The 20160-nt window shown below is 45.1% G+C and overlaps 1 protein-coding gene across 1 annotated transcript in view; it reads left to right on the forward strand.

Annotated features, from left to right (window-relative positions):
- The window catches only part of PIWIL1 (piwi like RNA-mediated gene silencing 1), a 98942-nt gene that overhangs the window by 27229 nt on the left and 51553 nt on the right, over positions 1-20160 (forward strand). The window contains exons 7-9 of the mRNA XM_018576481.1: positions 4455-4535; positions 13646-13843; positions 18733-18844. Coding sequence (XP_018431983.1) covers positions 4455-4535; positions 13646-13843; positions 18733-18844 — 391 coding nt within the window. The remainder of the gene's footprint in view (positions 1-4454; positions 4536-13645; positions 13844-18732; positions 18845-20160) is intronic.

Here is a 20160-nt window from a genome sequence, read left to right on the forward strand (position 1 = left end):
CTTTACTGCACAGCCTGGGTTGGTCAGTGTGCTGCTGCCACTAGCTTGTATGACTGAGCAGTCTGCGGGGTCCCTGATGGATGAGTTTTTGGGTAAGGGTAGTGACGGTTTTGGCTTGCCCTGTGGGAATACAACCTATCACCAGACTGGTAACCTCTGCACGCCTGCCGCTTATGTTCACACTTTGTCCAGATATACCTCAAATGCCTTGCGATCTTCTGCACCCCCTTGTCCTTCGAAGTGTTTTCTTTGGCCATAGTCCCTAAAACGTACTTTGTATCATGCCTGCACCAGGGAATATCCTTCCTCTGCTTCCCCTAATATGCCGGTGTCATCTGATTTCGAGCAGGATCTGTCCGGTAGTGAACAGGATCTGTCCGGTAGTTCTGTTAAGTAAGGATAGTGGACCATGTGCACAGTTGTTGGAACCTTGCTCTGACCTGCATAAAATCCCTTTCTTGGTTTCTCAGACATTGGCAGAATGGGCCAAGCCTCTCCATGATCCTATGTTGCTCCAGCTTACGCTGAGCTTGTGGATCAACTTGTACTGGGTGTCAAGTATTTTTTTAATGCTGCTTTGGATGCTGGATCTTTGGTATCCAAATTATATGTGTTGGCAGTTAATTAGAAGGGTTTTTTTTTTTGGCATACGAACTGGTCAGCGTACCAGGCGGATGCAAAAGCTTTTATGGAGCTGTCTTTTCAAGGCAAGACCGAGGTTTGGTGGAGTCTGATTCTGACCACGCCCAAAGCTCATAAGACTGCTTTCTGTAGGATTTCAGGGTAAGAGTCAATGGGCATATTAATGTATTTCTCCCATTTCTGCATGTAGGCATGAGTAGGCAAAGTCCTCCTAATTAGAACAAGACCATCCAGCAAGGACATCAAGCCCAGGGTGTGGGTAATTTTTACACTTAGGTTCAAATTCCGTAAAGGTTGCTCCCGGGGAAAACAAATGGATGTAATGAAACAATTCCGAGGCCAAGAGCGTATAAACTTTTTCAAGGATGGGAAATTATTTTGACCCGTCTGAGGTAAGAAGTTGAAAGAGATGATTTGTACAAGTTGCAACCCAGTGAGTGTGGTGCTTCTATTCCCAGAGGGAGGAATTCCTAAGAATTGAGAGTAAAAGACCATGTGGAGACATCGCACCACTGGAATATTAATGCCATCCGAGCGTATTGTAATGGGATTGCGCAAGGAACGAATTGTTTCTCAGATGCAACCATAGCAAGTTATCCACAGCCAATGGGTCACAGTTTAGTGTTTCAAGAGAAACCCACAGCGGTACCTCGGCTGTAGCCTGGAACTTCACCAAGTTAGCCAATTGGGCATCTAAGTAGCATTTATAAATGTGAGGTATTCACAGACCTCCATGTACCCTGTTGTCTGGACCTGATCTTTTATTTGACTTGAGAGAGTTAATAATGAACAGTACCTCAGATAGGGTTATAGGTGCATTCAATGTGTCAAAAAATCTTCCTCACTGGGGGGGGGGGATGTGTCCTGTCCTGAATAGAGAGCAAAAAGATGTTCAAACTCATGAACGATCAGTAGTGGGTTGCTAGTCAGGGTTGGAAAAGATGGTACATGCATGAATCTATAACCAGCCTTTATAGCAGGGCGCACATTGGGAAGGCTTACAACAATACAAAACACAAAAATTCCCCAGCCTCTGCCAGCCAGCCAGCAACCAAACAAATTGCCCTGTCAACAGTATGCGTTAAAATCGGAGGTTTTAGTTGCACAGACTTTTGGCCAAAAATATGTAGAAGCCACACTGCCGCGCCAAGGCACCTCTGCAAAGTGTGGTCCTAACTCTATGTCCCTGCACCTTATTAGGAGGAGTTGGCTACCTCCAGGTACACCTGCATGTAATTTATCGACTTCATTAATATGCTCACACTTGGAGACTCGGATACATAGAGTTAGGACCACACTTTGCAGAGGTGCTTTGGCGCGGCAGTGTGGCTTCTACATATTTTTGGCCAAAAGTCTGTGCAACTAAAACCTCTGATTTTAACGCATACTGTTGACAGGGCAATTTGTTTGGTTGCAGGCTGGCTGGCAGGTTGAGGCTGGGGAATTTTTGTGTTTTGTAATGCTAGTCAGGGTTCCATCCAAGGTCCACAAATGCACTGGTTTCTTGGTTGGATGCAGATGTTGGGGGTTCTCGATTGTGGGGTATATGGACGACCTTCTCCTGAAGGCGGAGTCACCATTCCTCTCTGATGGAGGAACTTGCGACGATCCGTTTTTGCATGCAGGTTCTGGGCCTCATGGTGGCCTCTTTCGAGGCAGTGCCTTACGCACAGCACCACACCAGGATTCTACAGGGGGACATCTTTTCACAATGGGACAGGTCTTCCTTGTCGTTGGACAGGGCTGTTCGGGCGACAAGGGTTTCCCTGGTTTGGTGGCTTCGGCCTCCGGCCCTAGTGTCGGGCAAATCCTTCCTTCCCCTAAGATGGACGGTGGTCACCACGGACGCCAGCCTTCTGGGCTGGGGGGGTCCTGGACGATGTAGGGTCGTTGGAGTCCCGCCTCTCGATCAACGTGCTGGAGCTTCGGGCGATCCGGCTCTCCCTTCTGCATTGGACGGACCGTCTCCGGGGTCTGTCGGTCTGAGTTCAGTCAGACAACGCCATGTGGTGTGGATCACGGTTTGGCCTTGAGTACGGTAAAGGGCCAGGTTTCGGCCTTGACTGTTCTTTTTCAGAGTCCAATAGCTTTCAACGCCTTGGTTCGCACTTTCGTACAGGGGGTTACACGTATTACTCCTCCTGTTCGATCCCCATTGCCACCTTGGGATCTGAACTTGGTGCTTTGGGTTTTGCAGAAATCTCCTTTCGAACCTTTGAGAGATGCTGCTTCTGACTTAGTCTCAAAAGGTGGCCTTTTTGGTAGCGATCACCTCCGTTTGCAGGGTTTCAGAGTTGGCGGCTCTATCTTGCAAGGGCTGTTGGGGCATCTTGGGCCTTTCGTCATGGTGCCTCGGTTTCTCAGGTTTGTAAGGCCACTACTTGGTCTTTTGTTCATACCTTTGCCAAGTTCCAGGTGTTGCAGGCGGCCCTCTGATGGGGTTTTCTGTTGGGGTATTGTTTTTTTGGGCCCGCCCCTCTGCCTGGTACTGCTTTGTGACGTCCCTACGGTACATGATCCTAGATCTGTTTCCTGTGTCCTTCAATGAACGGAAGAGAAAATAGGATTTTTGTACTCGCCGTAAAATCCTTTTCTCTCCGTTCATTGGACACAGGTCCCCCCCCTCTCTGTTTGGGTGTGTACTCCTAACTGGTTGCTACTTACTGTAGACTTGTCAGCAGGTAGGGGGGTTTGACCACCAGCAGGGGCCGCCACTACGCTGTAATTTGTCTTTAGGTTTGTGCCTAGCGTCCTTCTCGTGCAGGTGGCGATATTACCCTAGAGTACATGATCCTAGATCTGTTTCCTGTGTCCTTCAATGAACGGAGAGAAAAGGATTTTATGGTGAGTACAAAATCCTATTTTTATGGTGAGTAGAAAAGTCCAATTTTTACAATGAGCAAAAATAAAAATCCTGTTTTATTGTACTCAGCATAAAATCCCTTTCTCTATCAGTCATTAAAGAAACACATCACTAACCCCACCGCGACAATTTTTTCTGTAATCTGTTACCTTTTTTGCAGATTGCTACCATGGAGCAGGCTTTTTACATAGTTACATAGTTAAGGTTAAATAAAGACACGGGTCCATTGAGTTCAACCTATGTGGTTGTGTGTGTTAGAGGGGGGTTATAGCCTATTGGACTTTGATATTTTGCCAGGTGTCCTATCTCCTGTAGGCAGTAGTATAATCCATTGTATGAAATATACTGTATGGATGCTGTGTCCCTCTAAACATCAGAGAAAGGAATTATACAATGTGTATCCAGTATCTAGGGCTAATGAATAGGAAAACTTGCTAGTCTATAGTTAGGGCTTGTTCCCACCGAAAGCGTGTGCGTTCCAGAGCGGTAGCTGCTGGAACGCACCGCGATCGCTGTGAAACTTCCCCGCGTTTTGGGGAGGGGGCGTGGCGTTGTATTCAATGGCACCGCTTCCACGCCCCCCGCCTGCAGTGCGATTGAACGCCTGGCAAAACTTTGCCAGCGTTCTGTTTAACTACAGGCGCAAAAAAATAGGGCAAGTTTTGCCAGGCGTTCGATCGCACTGCGGGGGGGTGGGGGGGTTGGCGTGGAAGCGGTGCCATTGAATACAATGCAGCGCCACGCCCCAAAACGCGGGGAGAAGTTTCACAGCAATCACGGCTCCGCTCTGGAATGCACACGCTTTCGGTGGGAACAAGGCCATAATATAATTTTTTACACCTAGCAAACACTAAGCATTAGTTGTGGTTGGACTGGCTCTTAATTTGTAAACAAAAATTCACTGTATTACTAAGAAAAGTCTAATTGCATTAAATTTTTGTTTTTTCAGGCTGCTTAAATTGATGAACATGAAGCAAATTGGTCGCAATTACTACAACCCTGAAGATCCAATTGACATTAGAACACACAAGTATGTTCTTCATTATGTTCTTGTCTTATAAAAAATAGTACTGTGCAGTAGTTAAACCAGAGATTTATTTAAAAAAAAAAGGATTTGCGAGCAGGAAGAGATGTATAGTGTTTCTTCTCCGCAGACGTGTTTTTACAGGTCTCGGTAAACACCAAGTAAATAAAATATATGTATCTAAATTGGCTACCAAATTATATACCTATCTTTTCCTTAAAAAAAAAACTATATAAAATATGTTAGTGTACACCATAAAATATAATACAATTGTCACGCTACCATGTACAGGTATCTCTACAGGGGAATCAAATATGTGACCACACTTCAGATACCAAACAATTCCAGTGAACTATAGTTTATTAGAAAATCAACGCAAGCTTAAAAAAGCTACGCAAACTTAACCATGGGCTACTGGGAGCATTTCCATATCTGGCATAACAACCCCTTTTCCAAGCACCTAACCTATTATGGCCGTTACATAGACGACATCCTCATCATATGGGACGGCCCAATAGACACCATCTTTGAGTTCGTGACACACTGCAACTCAAACCCCTTTAGCCTCAAGTTCACCCATGTACATGATGATCACAAACTCATTTTTCTAGACCTTGAGCTCACTCACAGAGACAAGACCATCACCACCATCACACATTTCAAACCCACTGCTGGCAACTCATATTTACACTATGACAGTTGCCACCACCCCCGATGGAAACAAAATGTCCCGAAGGGACAGTTTTGGAGGTTAAATAAGAACTGCACCCTAAAGGAAGATTACCACAAGCAAAGTATTCACCTCAAAAACAAATTTCTAGAGAAGGGTTACCCCAAAAAACTTATAAACAGGGCACAAAAATCCTTCCTAACAGAAAACACTACACCCAAAAACAAACAACAAACGCAGGACAGTGCGCTAAGGTTCATCACACCCTTTAACAGCAAATTTAAAGCCATTGAGTCCATTCTAAGAAAAAATTGGCACTTACTCAAATGTGACCCCAAATTAGGCCCCATACTCCCACCAAAGCCCACTGTAGTTTTTAAGAAAGCTAAAAGCATCAAAAACATAGTGGCGCCCAGCAAACTCTCAACTAAGAAAAGCAAAACAAAAACCTTCTTCTTCAGCAACAGAACAGGAGTACATCAATGCAAAAAACTACTCTGTTTAACTTGCCAATTTATCACCCATGGCCAAACGTCGTTTACAGACAGTTCTGGGAACACATTTCCTATTAATCAATTCATCACTTGCGCCCATGTCGTCTACGGCCTAAGATGCCCCTGTAACCTTTTATACATAGGCCGTACCATCCGCCCCCTACTGAAACGCATAGGAGAACATAGAAGATTTATTGAAAAAGGAAGTACCAAACATAGCGTCCCACGTCACTTCCTTCACAAGCACCAGAAAAACACCAAATTCTTACAAGTTTTTGTCATAGAACAAATCCCGGATCGTTTACCCGCAGCAGAGAGATTCCATGAATTATGTAAACAGGAAACATACTGGATATATAAACTCAATACACGCTCTCCCCATTGCCTCAATGAGGAACTTGAAATTAGCACTATAATTTAATGAGATTACCTCTCTTTAGCATTCAACTGATAACCAGCACCCCAGCCCGATAGTATTGCACATACAATTCTGTCCTTTAAACTATTCCCCCACGCCCAACATCTCCGAATGTAATTTGAACACACCCCCTACCACTACGTCATAACCACGCCCCCGCCCGTCCGTTTAAATCTGCCGCCAAATCATCAATGAGACTGTCACAGGTCGGCTCAGTAGATCGGGAAGTGAGCGAACACATACCGGCGTTCGCTCACTTCTCGATCCTGTCACGGCTCTCTGCCGTGACAGGGGAGGGGCTGGATTCCCCGCTCCGATCCTCCAGCGCTGACTGGCGGAACGGAGGGGGCGGGTACAGCTGGCGGATCGGGGGGGGGCGGGTACAGCTGGCTCTGCCTATCTAGAGGCACAGCCAGCTGTCACACGCAGCTGGGCGGAACCAGACATAATTGTCGGCTTCAGCTGCGGCGTCTCTATACCGCGAGCAGCAGCTTGCAGTATACTGCGGCGTCTCAGTATACCGCGAGCTACAGCTCGCGGTATACTGAGCCTTGGGTGACGGGAGGACTCTAGTTTGTGTCCTCCCGTTACCCTAAGGAGAACTATGGGGAAAAGCCTTAACCCCATAGTTCTCCTTTAAGCTGGCCATACACCTATAGATTATCTACAGATTCTCTATGGTCAGATAGAAAAAGTGCAGCAGATTCCTCTATCTATGCTAAACTGTGTGGATGGAGGAATCTCCCGCTGGGCCAAGCTTTAGTATCTTGCTAGTCGGCCCTGCTGGTTCTTACCTGCATCCAATCAGATTGTTCAGGTATTTTGACAGCCAGCGAGGCTGACTAGCAAGATACTGAAGCTTGGCCCAGCGGGAGATTCCTCCATCCACACAGATTAGCGTAGATGGAGGAATCTGTTGCACTTTTTCCATCTGACCATAGAAAATCTGCAGATAATCTATAGGTGTATGGCCAGCTTTAGAAAGAAAAGGCTTGGGGACTTAAGATGCTTAGTAGACACCCTCAAATTTGGCACTGGAGTGAAACATTATTTTAATCTGACCTGGCTTTTTATTTTGAAATATTGGTAGGTACCAGCACTCTTAAAAGAAGTGCGTACGTGGGGGAGATATTTCTGCTGGACCGGTCTGAAAAGTTTTTCTACATGAAAATAAAGAAGTGATCTCTCGTCTCTGGTTTCCTTTGGATGTTACATCTAGGGGAAGAAAAATAGACATTGCCACCTGATTGTCCTTTTTGTTTTTTTTGAAAGGCTGTGCACCTTAGAGGATCTTGATGGGTGTCACTAGAGAGGCCCATAAAGGGACAGGGCAAATAGGTAGTGCATTTCAATTCCTTTACGAGGAAATTGTTGTGGTAGGGCTGGAAAGGAGAGGGACATTTGTTCTCTTGTGTATTTATAAGCATACTGCTAAGGCTGGTTAGTTGGTGCATGTTTCCTAGAAAGACATCTCCTATAATTACCCACACTAGGTATAACCTAAAGCATAAGGAGCATAGTGGAGACCATCAATCTGAGTTCTTGCATTGTGGACTCTTAAGATATGTTTCTCGAAGAGTAGGATTATCTGAGCCCGAGAATCAAGTTCCAGTATCAGATGTGCCTTATGTTTCAAATGAGCATGATTAATCTCTGCATCTGGTGTATAGATTTCAAATCTATGATTAGGAATCTGGTAGCATTTAAGAAGAGTCGGCAAGGACAGGCATGTTTGTCCATCTATGGATTCGACTTGGTGTCCAGATGCTCTCCCTCCACGGTCTCCAAAGTTTCTGCATAAGTTTTTAAGGAATAGGAAGTTCTGGGGCCTCTAATGCTGAAGATATCAAAAACAAAGGTTGAGCTGGTCAAAGCCCTTCTACTATGGTCATTAGGGATGCACTGATACTAGTATCGGTATCGGTGCCCATACCTAGTATTTGGATGAGTACTCGCCCAAAAGCTCCGATACCTAGCACGAGTACTTCCTGTATCAGGAAGCCAGGCAGCGAATCACTACACGCTGCCCGGTTTCCTGATTGGCCAGGAAACGGCTCCATGCTCTCGTCACTTGTGATGAGAGAGCATCGAGCCGACTTCCCGGCCAATCAGGAAGCCGGGTAGCGTGCAATGACGCGCTTCCCGATTGGTCAGGAAGCTAGGATATCCGGGCGCCGTGTAATGACGCAGCGCCCGGCATTCTGATTGGACGGGAAGCCGGTGTCATGCTCCCTCGTCATCTCATGGATCATAATATTAAGAAAGTGACCTTAAAACATTAGTTTGTATTGCTTTAGAAAAAATGTGACCTGTCGCTTTAAGAAAAAGTATCGGTAATTGGTATCTGCATGTACTTGATCAAAAGTATCGATACTCGGTCTTAAAAAAGTGGTATCGGTGCATCCCTAATGGTCATCAAGAAGTACTTAACCCCTTAAAGGAGAACTATGGGGTTAAGGCTTTTCCCCATAGTTCTCCTTAGGGTAATGGGAGGACACAAACTAGCGTCCTCCCGTCACCCTAGGCTCAGTATACCGCGAGCTGTAGCTCACGGTATACTGAGACGCTGAAGCGGATTCCAACAATTGTGCCGGGATCCGCCCAGCTGCGTGACTGACAGCTGGCTCTGCCTATCTAGAGGCAGAGCCAGTTGTACCCGCCCTATCCGTTCCGCCAGTCAGCGCTGGCAGATCGGAGAGGGGGGAATCCAGCCCCTCCCCTGTCAAGGCAGAGAGCCGTGACAGGATCGAGAGGTGAGCTCACCTCCCGATCTACTGAGCCCGACCTGTGACAGTCTGATTGTCACAGGTCGGCTAGAACTATGAGGTGAGTGAAAAGCACTCACCTCATAGTTCTCCTTTAACCCCTTCATGACTGAGGCCCTTTTTTCAATTTTTGCACCCATGTTATATTCCACATTTTAGGCCTGAAAATGACGTAAAACCCCCCAACATTATATATTTTCTGAATGCCAAGACCCTATAGAATAAAATGGTGGTAGTTGAAAATTTTTATGTTGCGCAATATTAGCGCAACTCCTTATTAAACCCCAAAATTTAGTGACAAATTTAATTAAATGCCCCAAAACACAACAAATTACCCATTTTTTTAATGAAATATAAAAGATGAGGTTACAACAAGTAAAACGATACCCAACATGCCCAGTTTACAGATTGCGTGCGACCGTGAAACGGCGAAAAACTGCAGTACCCCAAAAAGTCAATAAAAGACACTTTAAAAGCCCCCACAGGTCATCAATTTAGAAATACCCCAAAATACTGGCCCTAGGATTATTGCTCTCACTCCGGCGTGCGCGGCGATACCCAACATGTGTAGCGCGTTCGTCGTTTTCATGCGTAGGCGCACCCGACGCGTGTTTACGTGGCGACGCGCGTGCTCGCGGGGGCGGGGTACTTTTAAAATTTTTTTTTTATTATTATTAGATTTATTTTATTTCATTTTAATTTTAAAAACTGTTTTTTTTTTTTTTTTTACTTTACTTTGACTGCTATCACATGGGGGGGCTTGCAAGCCCCCCCATGTAATAGCAGATGGTGGTGACAGGTCCTCTTTAAGGTGATGCTGGGGGTCCAAAAGACCCTCAGTGTCACCTTTACACTAGAAATAAGCTATTGAAGTGCAGATCGCACTTCAATAGCTTATAGCTGGGCTGCAGGAGCCCAGAACTGACAGCCCAGGGACCGGAAGTGATGCAATCTGCATCGCTCCCGGTCCCATAGAACGGGGAGGGGATCGATGAACGGAAGTTCGTCGACCTCCTCCCCAGCTCCCTGCGGACACAAAGATCGCAGGTCCCGGGCCCGTAGGAGGGGCAACGGAGCCCGGGAAGCACGGCGGGGGGGGGGGGGCGGCGGGGCGGCCCCTTCTTCGGGACGCAGAAGCGATCTGGCGACAGGTAAGTCGCCAGGATCGCTTCTGTTGTAAAGCCGACAGTCGGCTCTACAAGTTTAAACAGAGTCCCGGCGGCAAAAGTCGCCGGGAGTCTGTTTAAACAGCCCCGATGCTGGCGACGTACACTGTACGTCGTCAGTCACGAAGGGGTTAAAGACCAAGGGCTTTTTTTTTTGTTTACATGATATAATCGGCATTTTAGGCCTGAAAATTACTTCAAACCCCAAACATATATTTTCTGAAAGCCAAGTGTCAAGACATTGGCGCAACTTATTATAAATCCCAAAAATGTAATGAAAAATTTACTTGAGTTAAATTTAGTGCCCCAAAACACTATATAAAATGCTTTTTTTAAATATAAAAGATGAGGTTACAACGAGTAAATAGATAACCAACATGCCCAGGTAAAAAATTGTGTGCGTCCGTGAAACTGCGACAAAATTCTGTACCCCAAAAAGTCTCTAGTCGAGCCCCCAAAAAGTCGTTCTTCAAAAGCCGCTACAGGTCATCAGTTTAGAGATACACATAAATATTGGCCCAAGAATGATTGCTCTCACTCTGGCGTGTGCGGCGATACCCAACATGTGTAACATGTGCAGCACAATCGTCATTTTCGTATGTAGGCGCACCTGAAACGTGTTTATGGGAAGACACACGGGGGACTTAAGTTTTTTTAATTATTTTTACATTTATTTTATTTAATATTTTTAAAACTTTTTTTTAACCCCTTGTCCTCGGCCCATGGTAACATTACGGGCGGACGGCGGATCCTTCCCGGCGGGGTCACATAAATGTACGTCTTTTTGCGGGCGCGCGAGCAGAAACCCGCCGGGAAGGATAACAGCTGTTACCGGCTGTCTCATACAAGCGTTCGGCCGGCTCTATAGTCGGCCGATCGCTTGTATAACCCTGAAATGTGCGCCCCTCCCCCTCTGTAGCTGCTGCCGGTTATCCCGGGCACCCCTGCGGTGCCCGGGACAGGCACAGCGGCTGCTCAAAGAGAGAAGCAGATCTCTGCTTCATCAGCTTTTGTCCCAAGGTGACATTAGGGGTTTTGGGGAAGCCTGATGTCTCCATTAAGAGGACCTGTCATTTTTTTCTAGCTATCACATTGGGGGCTTCTTAGCCCCCTATGTCATAGCAATCAAGTTAAGTGTAAAAAATAAGTTTACAATTCATATTTTAAATCCATGAAACCAATTAAAACGTCTAATATAATACATACAATAATTAAGAAAAAATATTAGGGATGCACCGATATATCGGCCTCCAAAACATATCGGCTGAAAATGGCACTTTTGGCATAATGCCAAAAGTGCCATTTTCCTGCCAATACATCGGCGCATCCCTGCTTTCTGTCCTCCCCGATGGGCGCTGCTCTGTGTCCCAGCGAGGAGGAAAGAAAGTGTGACAGCCTGCCCAGCGATGCGGGAGGAGAGCGGTGAGCGGCCGGCGTCTCCTCCCACACTACTCAGCCTCCTATCACAGTCCAGCAGAGCGGCGTGTGGGCGGAGACAGGCCGCGCTGTCACAGGAGGCTGAGCTCTCCCTGCACCACTCGATCAGCCTCCTGTGACAGCGTGCCTGAGAGGAGAGCGAGGTACAAACACTAAGTGATCGCTGAGTGTTTGTACATAATTGAGGATATGGTATGTGGACTATATCCTCAATTATGAATGAATGGGAGTGAGCTACATCACCTCCTGTTCATTCATAGTTGTAGTTATAGTAACCATACTCTGTCCTCATGTTATCAATGAACAGGAACACTCATAGAGGATTCCTGTTCATTGATAACAGGGGACACCGAAAAAGAGATAGAGGACTTTGTGTCCTAAATCCCTTTTTCTATTTTAAAAGAGAAATATCAGGTGTCCGTTTAGACCCCCAATAATTCCCTGAAGTCCCTAAAAGTAATGTAAAAAATAAAAATATGTAATAAAAAATTAATTAATAAATATAAATAAATTAAAAAGTTTATAAAAAATAATATATTTGAAAAAATTTAAATTAAAAAAATTTCGGTTTCGGCCTGACAATTTTTGTTGTTTTTTTTTGGTTTTAAAATTTCCATTTCGGTGCACTTCTAAAAAATATAAATAAAGTGGTGGGAAAAGTAATTTTCAGTTTTGGCCTGACAAATTTTGCTGCTGGAGGTGCGTTGTGATGCCATTGGTTTCAATTGATCCCAAATGCACCTCCCATCTGCAGTGTGATCGCCCGCACTGGAACACGCGGTACTGCAATGCCCTGTGTTCCAGTGCAGTGCGATTCAAAAAAATGTGCATACCATTTTATTCTGAAGCAAACTTTATGTCTGTAATGCTGCATTTGTGTATTTTATTTTAAATAAATGAAAGTATTATTAATTTTTTTAATCCGATTAATCCAAGTTAATAATCGGCTAACTAATCGATTATGGAAATAATTGTTAGTTGCAGCCCTAGTCTCTATTCTCTTACTGTAATCCAGGTAACTGAGATTTTATGTCAAAAAAACTATTTTAAGTCAAAAGTCCTTTTAGGCTTAAAGATGATTAAAAACCTCCCAATATTTTCTGAAAGCAGAGACCCTGTAAAAAATGGTTTCCGTTTTAATTCTTCATGATGTTGCACAACATTAGTGCAACTGTTTATCAAATCCAAATTTTCAGTAAAAAAAAAAAAACTTACAAATTAATGTTAGTGCGGGCGCAAAATCCATATAATACACAGATTTTTGGTAAAATGTACAAAAAGAGGTTGCATCACATAACTAGATCCCAAACAAGTGAATTTGTGTATGCTATTGAAAGTACCCAAAGCTGCCCATGATGATTTGATGATGGCGATCACCTGACGATGATTTGAAAGCCTTTACAGGTCATAATTGTAGAGTTAACAATAAATTACTGAACGTATGTTTGTGATTGAATATGGGTGGGGCTTTTCATTTTTGTCAGTTTTTAAATTTTTTTATTGCTTTATAAATATTGCTAATATTTATTTGCTTAAAAAATAACTATGGGGTAACCTTTTTATCCCATAGTTCTCTTTAGGGTCACGGGAGGACATATACTAACCTCCTCCCGTGACCCAAAGCTCAGTATACAGCCGGCTATGGCCGCTATTTACTGAGAGCGCTGCAGCGGGGACCGATCCCTACTATACTGTCAGCGCTGGAGGATCAGAGAGGGGTGGGGGGCAATCCCTACGGGGAGCTGTGACTGACAGTCACCGGTCTCTGCAGGGAGATGATCGGGAGGTGAGCGAGCGATGGTATGTGTTCGCTCACTTCCCAATCTATAGATTCGACGTGTGACAGTTTCATTGTCAAACGTCGGCTCTAACTATGTTGATGAGTGTAAATTGCCCACTTCATAGTTCTCCTTTAAACATTAAACAAAAAAACTGACAAGGGGTTGGGCCATATTGCTGGGCATGTAGACATAATCAGGTGACCTGAATCACTTCCACTAGAAACTAACTATAGCAGCCAGACGTTTGTAGAAGACTGCGCTGCTGCCGACATATACATCAGTGGCAGCAAATCCTTTGTGGTAGACAGGTGTCCACAAATGTAGTTATATAGTGAATTTCTTACTGCACAGATTTTCGTTAACTACCATTCTTCTTTTTCCTTAGGTTAACTATTTGGCCTGGCTTTACAACCTCTATTTTGCAATACGAGACCAGCATTATGCTGTGCATTGATATAAGCCATAAAGTTCTTCGAAGTGAAACCGTTTTGGATGTCATGTACAACTTGCATTCAAAAGTTGGAGAGCACCACTTCCATGATGCTTGCAAAAAAGAATTAATCGGACAGATAGTACTTACCAAGTAAGTTTTCCAACTATATCCTTTGTACAGAAACCTGTAACATTCTTAGTGGTCTTTTCTTCTTTGCTGAATACTAACAGGGTTATTCACAAAGCTGCCAAAGGCAGCCGAGTGAATAAGCGAGCCGAAGTGAACAGAGCCAAACGACGTTCGGCTATTCACTCCACCTCAGTACGGCTGATGTCAGCCATACATCGGCTGCCTTCTGTCAGCTGAACATGCTGTGCATGTTCGGCTGAGCCGAAGTGCAGAGGTACTTCGACTCAGCCGATCCAACATCTGAATCAGCTGACCTGAAGCTCCGGCTGCTCACTCGCTGCCGTTCACCTCTATTCGCCTCAGCTATTCAGCTCGGAACCTCTGAGGTACAGAGCAGAATAGAAAAGAGTGAAAGAAAAATAATAATAAAAAAAGAACAACAATTGGGCAAAGCTAGCAGTGACATCCGGCCAATGAATAACAACTGGGCGAAGTTGTTATTGTTTAATGACAGATCAGTGTCCCCAGGTCACTTGGGGACGCTGATCTGTCATTATAACTGGGCGGAGCGAGCTGTGAGGTCACGGCTGACTGCCCAACTGTCATTTGCTTAGTTAGGGCAGAAGCATATGCCTTTGGCTCGGCTCGGCCGCCTTCAGCTGCTGTACGGGCTATTGTGAATAGCCTGTACAGCAGCCCTTTAGTTCGACTGAACCGAAGGGCTCCGGCAGCCAAAGAGAGCCGAAGCTATGCCTGGATCCTTCGGCTCTTTGGTGAACAACCCCCCAAATGTAATTTCTTGTCCTTTGAGGGACACAGGAAGTCTTTAAAAGAGAACTATGGGGTAAGTGTTTTCCCCATAGTTCTCTTAAAGGCCACGGGAGGACATAAACTAGCGTCCTCCTGTACAGCTCCCGGTATACTGAGACAGCCGCAGCCGGGATGTATCCGACATTACTGTCGATCCACCCATCTGTGTGAGAGATTATCGAGAAGTGACTGCGCGATGGTATATGTTCGCTCACTTCCCGGTCTATTTAGACGACGTGTGACAGTTTCATTGTCAAACATTGGCTCGAACTATGAGGATGAGTGATTTTCACTCACCTCATAGTTCTCCTTTAAGTTTTGGGGTTATAATGCCACTTATAGGAGGATTGAACACTGCCAAACAAAAATACTGTAGGCCAGTCCAAGAACACCCCCCACTACCACCACAAGCATTTTGCCGGTGCCCTTGTAGGATACTTTTTTTTTTTTAAGCCCTGTTGTTTGAGAGACTTATTTTTTTGCTAGCACAGTTTCCCCCGTTGATTTTTTTTTCTTCAATCAAGACTCTTCTCCACATCACTGTTAGAGCTTTATATCTTTAAATGCAGCTCATTTCATCTTCAGCCTGGTCTTTGAGGTGTTATGTTTGCTGGAGTAGACGTGGCAGGGATAGCCTTAAAGTGACCTGCGGGTACTGGTTTCTATGAAGGATGTTTTCAGACTCCTTTCTGAAAAAAAGTTAACAGCTTACCCCCAAGGAGTCAAGTTCTACTGCTATTACTCACAAATATCCACCCTCTAAGTAGTACCCCTAGTCTCATGGGGCTGAAGAGCACTGACCCTTCTAAAAATCCCTGTGCCCCCCAAAAATCTTTTTGGGCCTCCAGGGGTGTGGAATTCCTATAGTCCCGACGCCCAGGACATGCAGTTTCGGGCGCTGGGCGAGTAGTTTTTTGTACATTTAGCCCTGCTCCGGACAAGCAGAGCTAAATGTACAGTTAGGAGCCGCCGCTCGTTTTCATACAAGTGATCTGATTAGACCACTTGTATCAATCAAGCAGCGGCGATCGTGTCTGTGCCCCCCGTCCCCTGCTTCTCCAAGGGGCCTGAGACTACGGCACATGAGCTCACTATAGAGCAGATGAAGAATGTCCAATTTTCGTCTGCTCTGTGTGATCACTGAGACCGGAGCGCTGTATTGACAGCACCATTTGTCTTAGCTGTCAGGAACTGCACAGAAGATCTGTTCTGTGTTGGAGGGCAGGTTCCATAAAGAGAACCTGTCACCTACAAACTATCACAAACTATGTGATAGGAATAAAATCAAGTGGTAAAAAATAATAAACATTTTAAAAATTACAAAAAGTAAAAAATTATAAAATATATAAAAATTTAAAAAAATAAAAGTGATAAAGTAAAAAATAAAATGAAAACGAACCCCGCTGCCCTTCCATCTGCATGCAAATAAACGCACACGTAGGAGATTGTGCGTGTGCGTTGAGTGCTGCCGCCATTCCACTGTGTGCCATCTTGTGGTAGCCAGGCAGTAGAACGTTGTTACGCATGTGCATTAAAGGGTAAGTACACTTTTCCAGGTCATATGGGAAAATGGAATTACCCGATCAAATCTGGCCTGGTCTCTTCCAACCCCTGGCTTTACGTGCCTTTCGGCGAACAGTCCTTACCCTCTGCCAGTACGGGTGTACTATCTGTAGCTATCTATCAGCAGTCCTGCCCTATGTAATTTCGCTCGCAAATTGCAAGCACTCATTGGTTGACCACACTGACCAATGAGAAGCGCTATTTAGCACAGTCAAATACAGTTTTAATTAGGAATGCACCAATACAGAGAATTTGGGCGAGTACTTGTACTCGCCCAAATGCTCCGATACCTTCCCCAATACCGGAACTTCCTATCAGAGGAAGATTTCCTCTGACTGGCAGTGCTGTAGGGGAACATGGAGCCAGCTTCCCGTGCAATCAGGAAGCGGGGCAGCGACTAATGACCTGTCTCCCGGTTTACTGATTGGCCGGGAAGCCAGCTCTTTGCTGATTGGCCGAGAAGCTGGCTTCCGAGCCAATCAGCATCAAGCCGGCTTCCCGGCTAATCAGGTCATTACTCGCTGCCCGGTTTCTTGATTGGCTGGCTCGATGCTGATTGGCTGGGAAGCTGATTTCCTGGCCAATCACAATCAAGCCGACCCAACATCATGGAGTCGGCTTCCCTGGCAAGGAAGATGTGCGGCTGGACCCCATAAGGTGCCCAGGAATCGGGAATGCCCGAGGTCCACCAGTATCGGCAATTAGTATCGCAGCATTTTAACAAGTACTCGTTAATGCCCAGTATCGGCACTGATACCGATACTAGTATTGGTATCAGTGCATCCCTAGTGCTTATAATGGTCAACTTTTATTCATTTATATAAAACCTTTATCCCAAAAGGAAACCAAACATTTTGCTGTAACTGTTTAAAAAGTGTTGGGGTTTGGATTTAATTTGTGAGTCAAGTCCATCTAAATTTGCTAGTTCATCTAAATCTACCCTCTACACAGAGTGACAGTGCTGCTGTCCAAAGGTGGCTTCATTGCTCCTCCAGTGGAGCCACCCTAAAGCTAGTGTAACGGCCACCGCCGTAGACCTTAATGTTCGGGAACCAGCCGCGTCTCGGGTCCGCCGCTGCGTTCCACGGTGGAACGCACGCTCGTCACTTCCGGGTTCGAAGGCCGGTGTGCGTTCCACCTTGGAACGCGGAAGTGCGCCGATCCGTTCGGCGGCTCCTCCCCACACAAATACAGCACTATATAAGCGCCCAGACGAGACAGCATGGCGTTCCACTATTGAGCCAGAACGCCTGCTGTCTCCTGGGACCCTCCATTGCCTCCAGCCTCCAGTTCTTCTGCCTGCTACCCTGTCTGGAACCAGACCCCAAAAGGACCCACAGGTCTCCACCTCCACTCGAACCCTCAAAACCGCAAGTATTTAGTGCAGTTGCATACCCTTCAGTAAAGACTGTATACTTTACCAGCTTTTGCTTTAAGTCTTGCTACTTGCCTCGAACCTGGACCATTGCTGTACTGAATTGTGTCTCTCTCAACTGCTACCCAGTATACCCCGATTACTTTGGTGCTCGGGTTAGGGCTTATGAAGAAATAACCCCACTCTAAAACCAGAGATTAGTTTACATTAAGGCTGTGATGCAAGAAACCCTAACTCTCTGTTAATTAGACAGTGAAACCAGGGTTTCACTGACTGAGAGGCCTCCGCAGTTGCGATCCACAACCCCCACATCCTCAACAGGCGTGACAGCTAGCCACACACCTATAGATTACCTGCAGATTTTCTATGGTCAGATGGAAAAAGTGAAACAGATTCCTCCATGTACGTTAAACTGTGTGGATGGAGGAATCTTCCGCTGGGCCAAGCTTTAGTATCTTGCTACTCAGCCCTGCTGGATGCTACCCAGTATACCCCGATTACTTTGGTGCTCGGGTTAGGGCTTATGAAGAAATAACCCCACTCTAAAACCAGAGATTAGTTTACATTAAGGCTGTGATGCAAGAAACCCTAACTCTCTGTTAATTAGAGAGTGAAACCAGGGTTTCACTGACTGAGAGGCCTCCGCAGTTGCGATCCACAACCCCCACATCCTCAACAGGCGTGACAGCTAGCCACACACCTATAGATTACCTGCAGATTTTCTATGGTCAGATGGAAAAAGTGAAACAGATTCCTCCATGTACGTTAAACTGTGTGGATGGAGGAATCTTCCGCTGGGCCAAGCTTTAGTATCTTGCTACTCAGCCCTGCTGGCTCTCAAAATGCCTGAACAATCTGATTGGATGCAGGCATTGTTTAGGTTGTTGGATGGAGGAATTAGTTGCACTTTCTCCATCTGACCATAGAAAATCTGCAGAAAATCTATAGGTGTATGGCCAGCTTTAGACAAGACGTGTGTTACTGGCCAGAACATCATGTGAAAAAAAAGAAGCCTAATAAAAGAAAACTAATTCACCAATTGGGTTAAGATACTCTTAAATTCCTTTGTTCCTCAATGGCCTTGTGGTAAGTACAAAAATCCCATTGTAACAGTCAGATTTACTTTATGTATGACCATTGCTCTGCCTTTCTAACCACACAGGTACAACAATCGAACATACCGTATTGATGATATTAACTGGGAATTTACTCCAGAGTCAACATTCAAGAAATCGAACGGCAGTGATGTCTGCTTTATTGACTACTACAGAACAGTATGGCAATCTATATAACAAAGCACTTAAACTATTCATTTGTTTGCATCATTAAATATCTTTATGTGTGCTACATTTTGATATTCTGTATACTGGAGAGACTGTAAGCAACATGCCTTCATTGTAGGGGCAGTGTAGTCATATTGACAGTTTCAGCTTGGAGTGGTTGAATGTCAGTACAATACTGTGTAGAAGGAACTTCTGATGCATTTGCATGTGGATGTGCTGTTGTAGAGTCATACCACACATTAAAAAGTTGTTCTATGTAAGTGTAAATGGGGTCTAAAAAAAGAATACCCTCCATTAGTTTCAATTTGCTTTTCCAGATTCTATTTTTTTTTCCTACAGAAAGGTCTTCCTCGGCTATATTTTCATGGACAATATCTGTATATAAATTTACCTTTGCTTAAATTTCCATGCATTCTTACTTAATAGCTTAGATCTTTTTAGAAGGTACCTGTGGTAAACCAAATAGTGAGATTCTTTTTAGTTGGTTCCCCATATAATGACTTTCCAAATCCTCTCCCAGTCTGGTCCACCCACTACTGCATTTCTCAGTGCAGTGTGCACACCTCTTTACCCAGCACAGAGGCTTGCATTGCTTTTTCTTGATCGTACAGTACAGGACACAGACAGATTCATAGACTTAGTAATATGCAGGTATCATCAGGTGATTCTCACACTCTGAGAACCCTTATATAACCCTTCCCATGGCAGGAACTCCACAGTTCTTTGCTAGTGTCCTTAGGTGATGTAGGTCTCCTCTCTCCTGAGGGAGATGTGGTAGTTTAGTTATCTCTACACTTAGTATGTTTCTTCAATCACGATTGTTTGGCTACGGGTACCTTTCAAGCTTCCACTACCGGGCTGTACCCAGACCCCACCGGACTGAAGACACGACTTGTTATGTTCCTTCAGGCAATGAATTGGATCCTGTTATTTTTTCTTTAATTTTTATGTACACGCGCTCATTTTCTCCCCTTCCCCCTTTTGCGGCTCCCCTTCCTAGGGTTTTGATATTTTTATTAAATATTTTTTTCGGTGATACTTTTTATTTTTTCATTTATAGTCCACTTGCTTGACATGGGGCTGCCCAGCCATCAAAGCTAGCGTCCTCTCAGTCTGCAACGCGCAGCCGCCGCTGAGATCCCCTGTTGGGGACAGTGCACTTTCGCCTGCACTCCAACCACGCTGACTGGTCCCCATGGCATCCTATGACGCGTCCGCAAATACAGCTGCGGTGCCGCCTATTCTTTCTACCAGCTTGTCTGGCAGCCATTTTCTTACTTTTTTCGATCTACTATTATCTTCTTTCA

This window comes from Nanorana parkeri, unplaced genomic scaffold (genome assembly GCF_000935625.1).
Source record: "Nanorana parkeri isolate BGI_ZX_2015 unplaced genomic scaffold, ASM93562v1 scaffold68, whole genome shotgun sequence".
NCBI lineage: Eukaryota > Metazoa > Chordata > Amphibia > Anura > Dicroglossidae > Nanorana > Nanorana parkeri.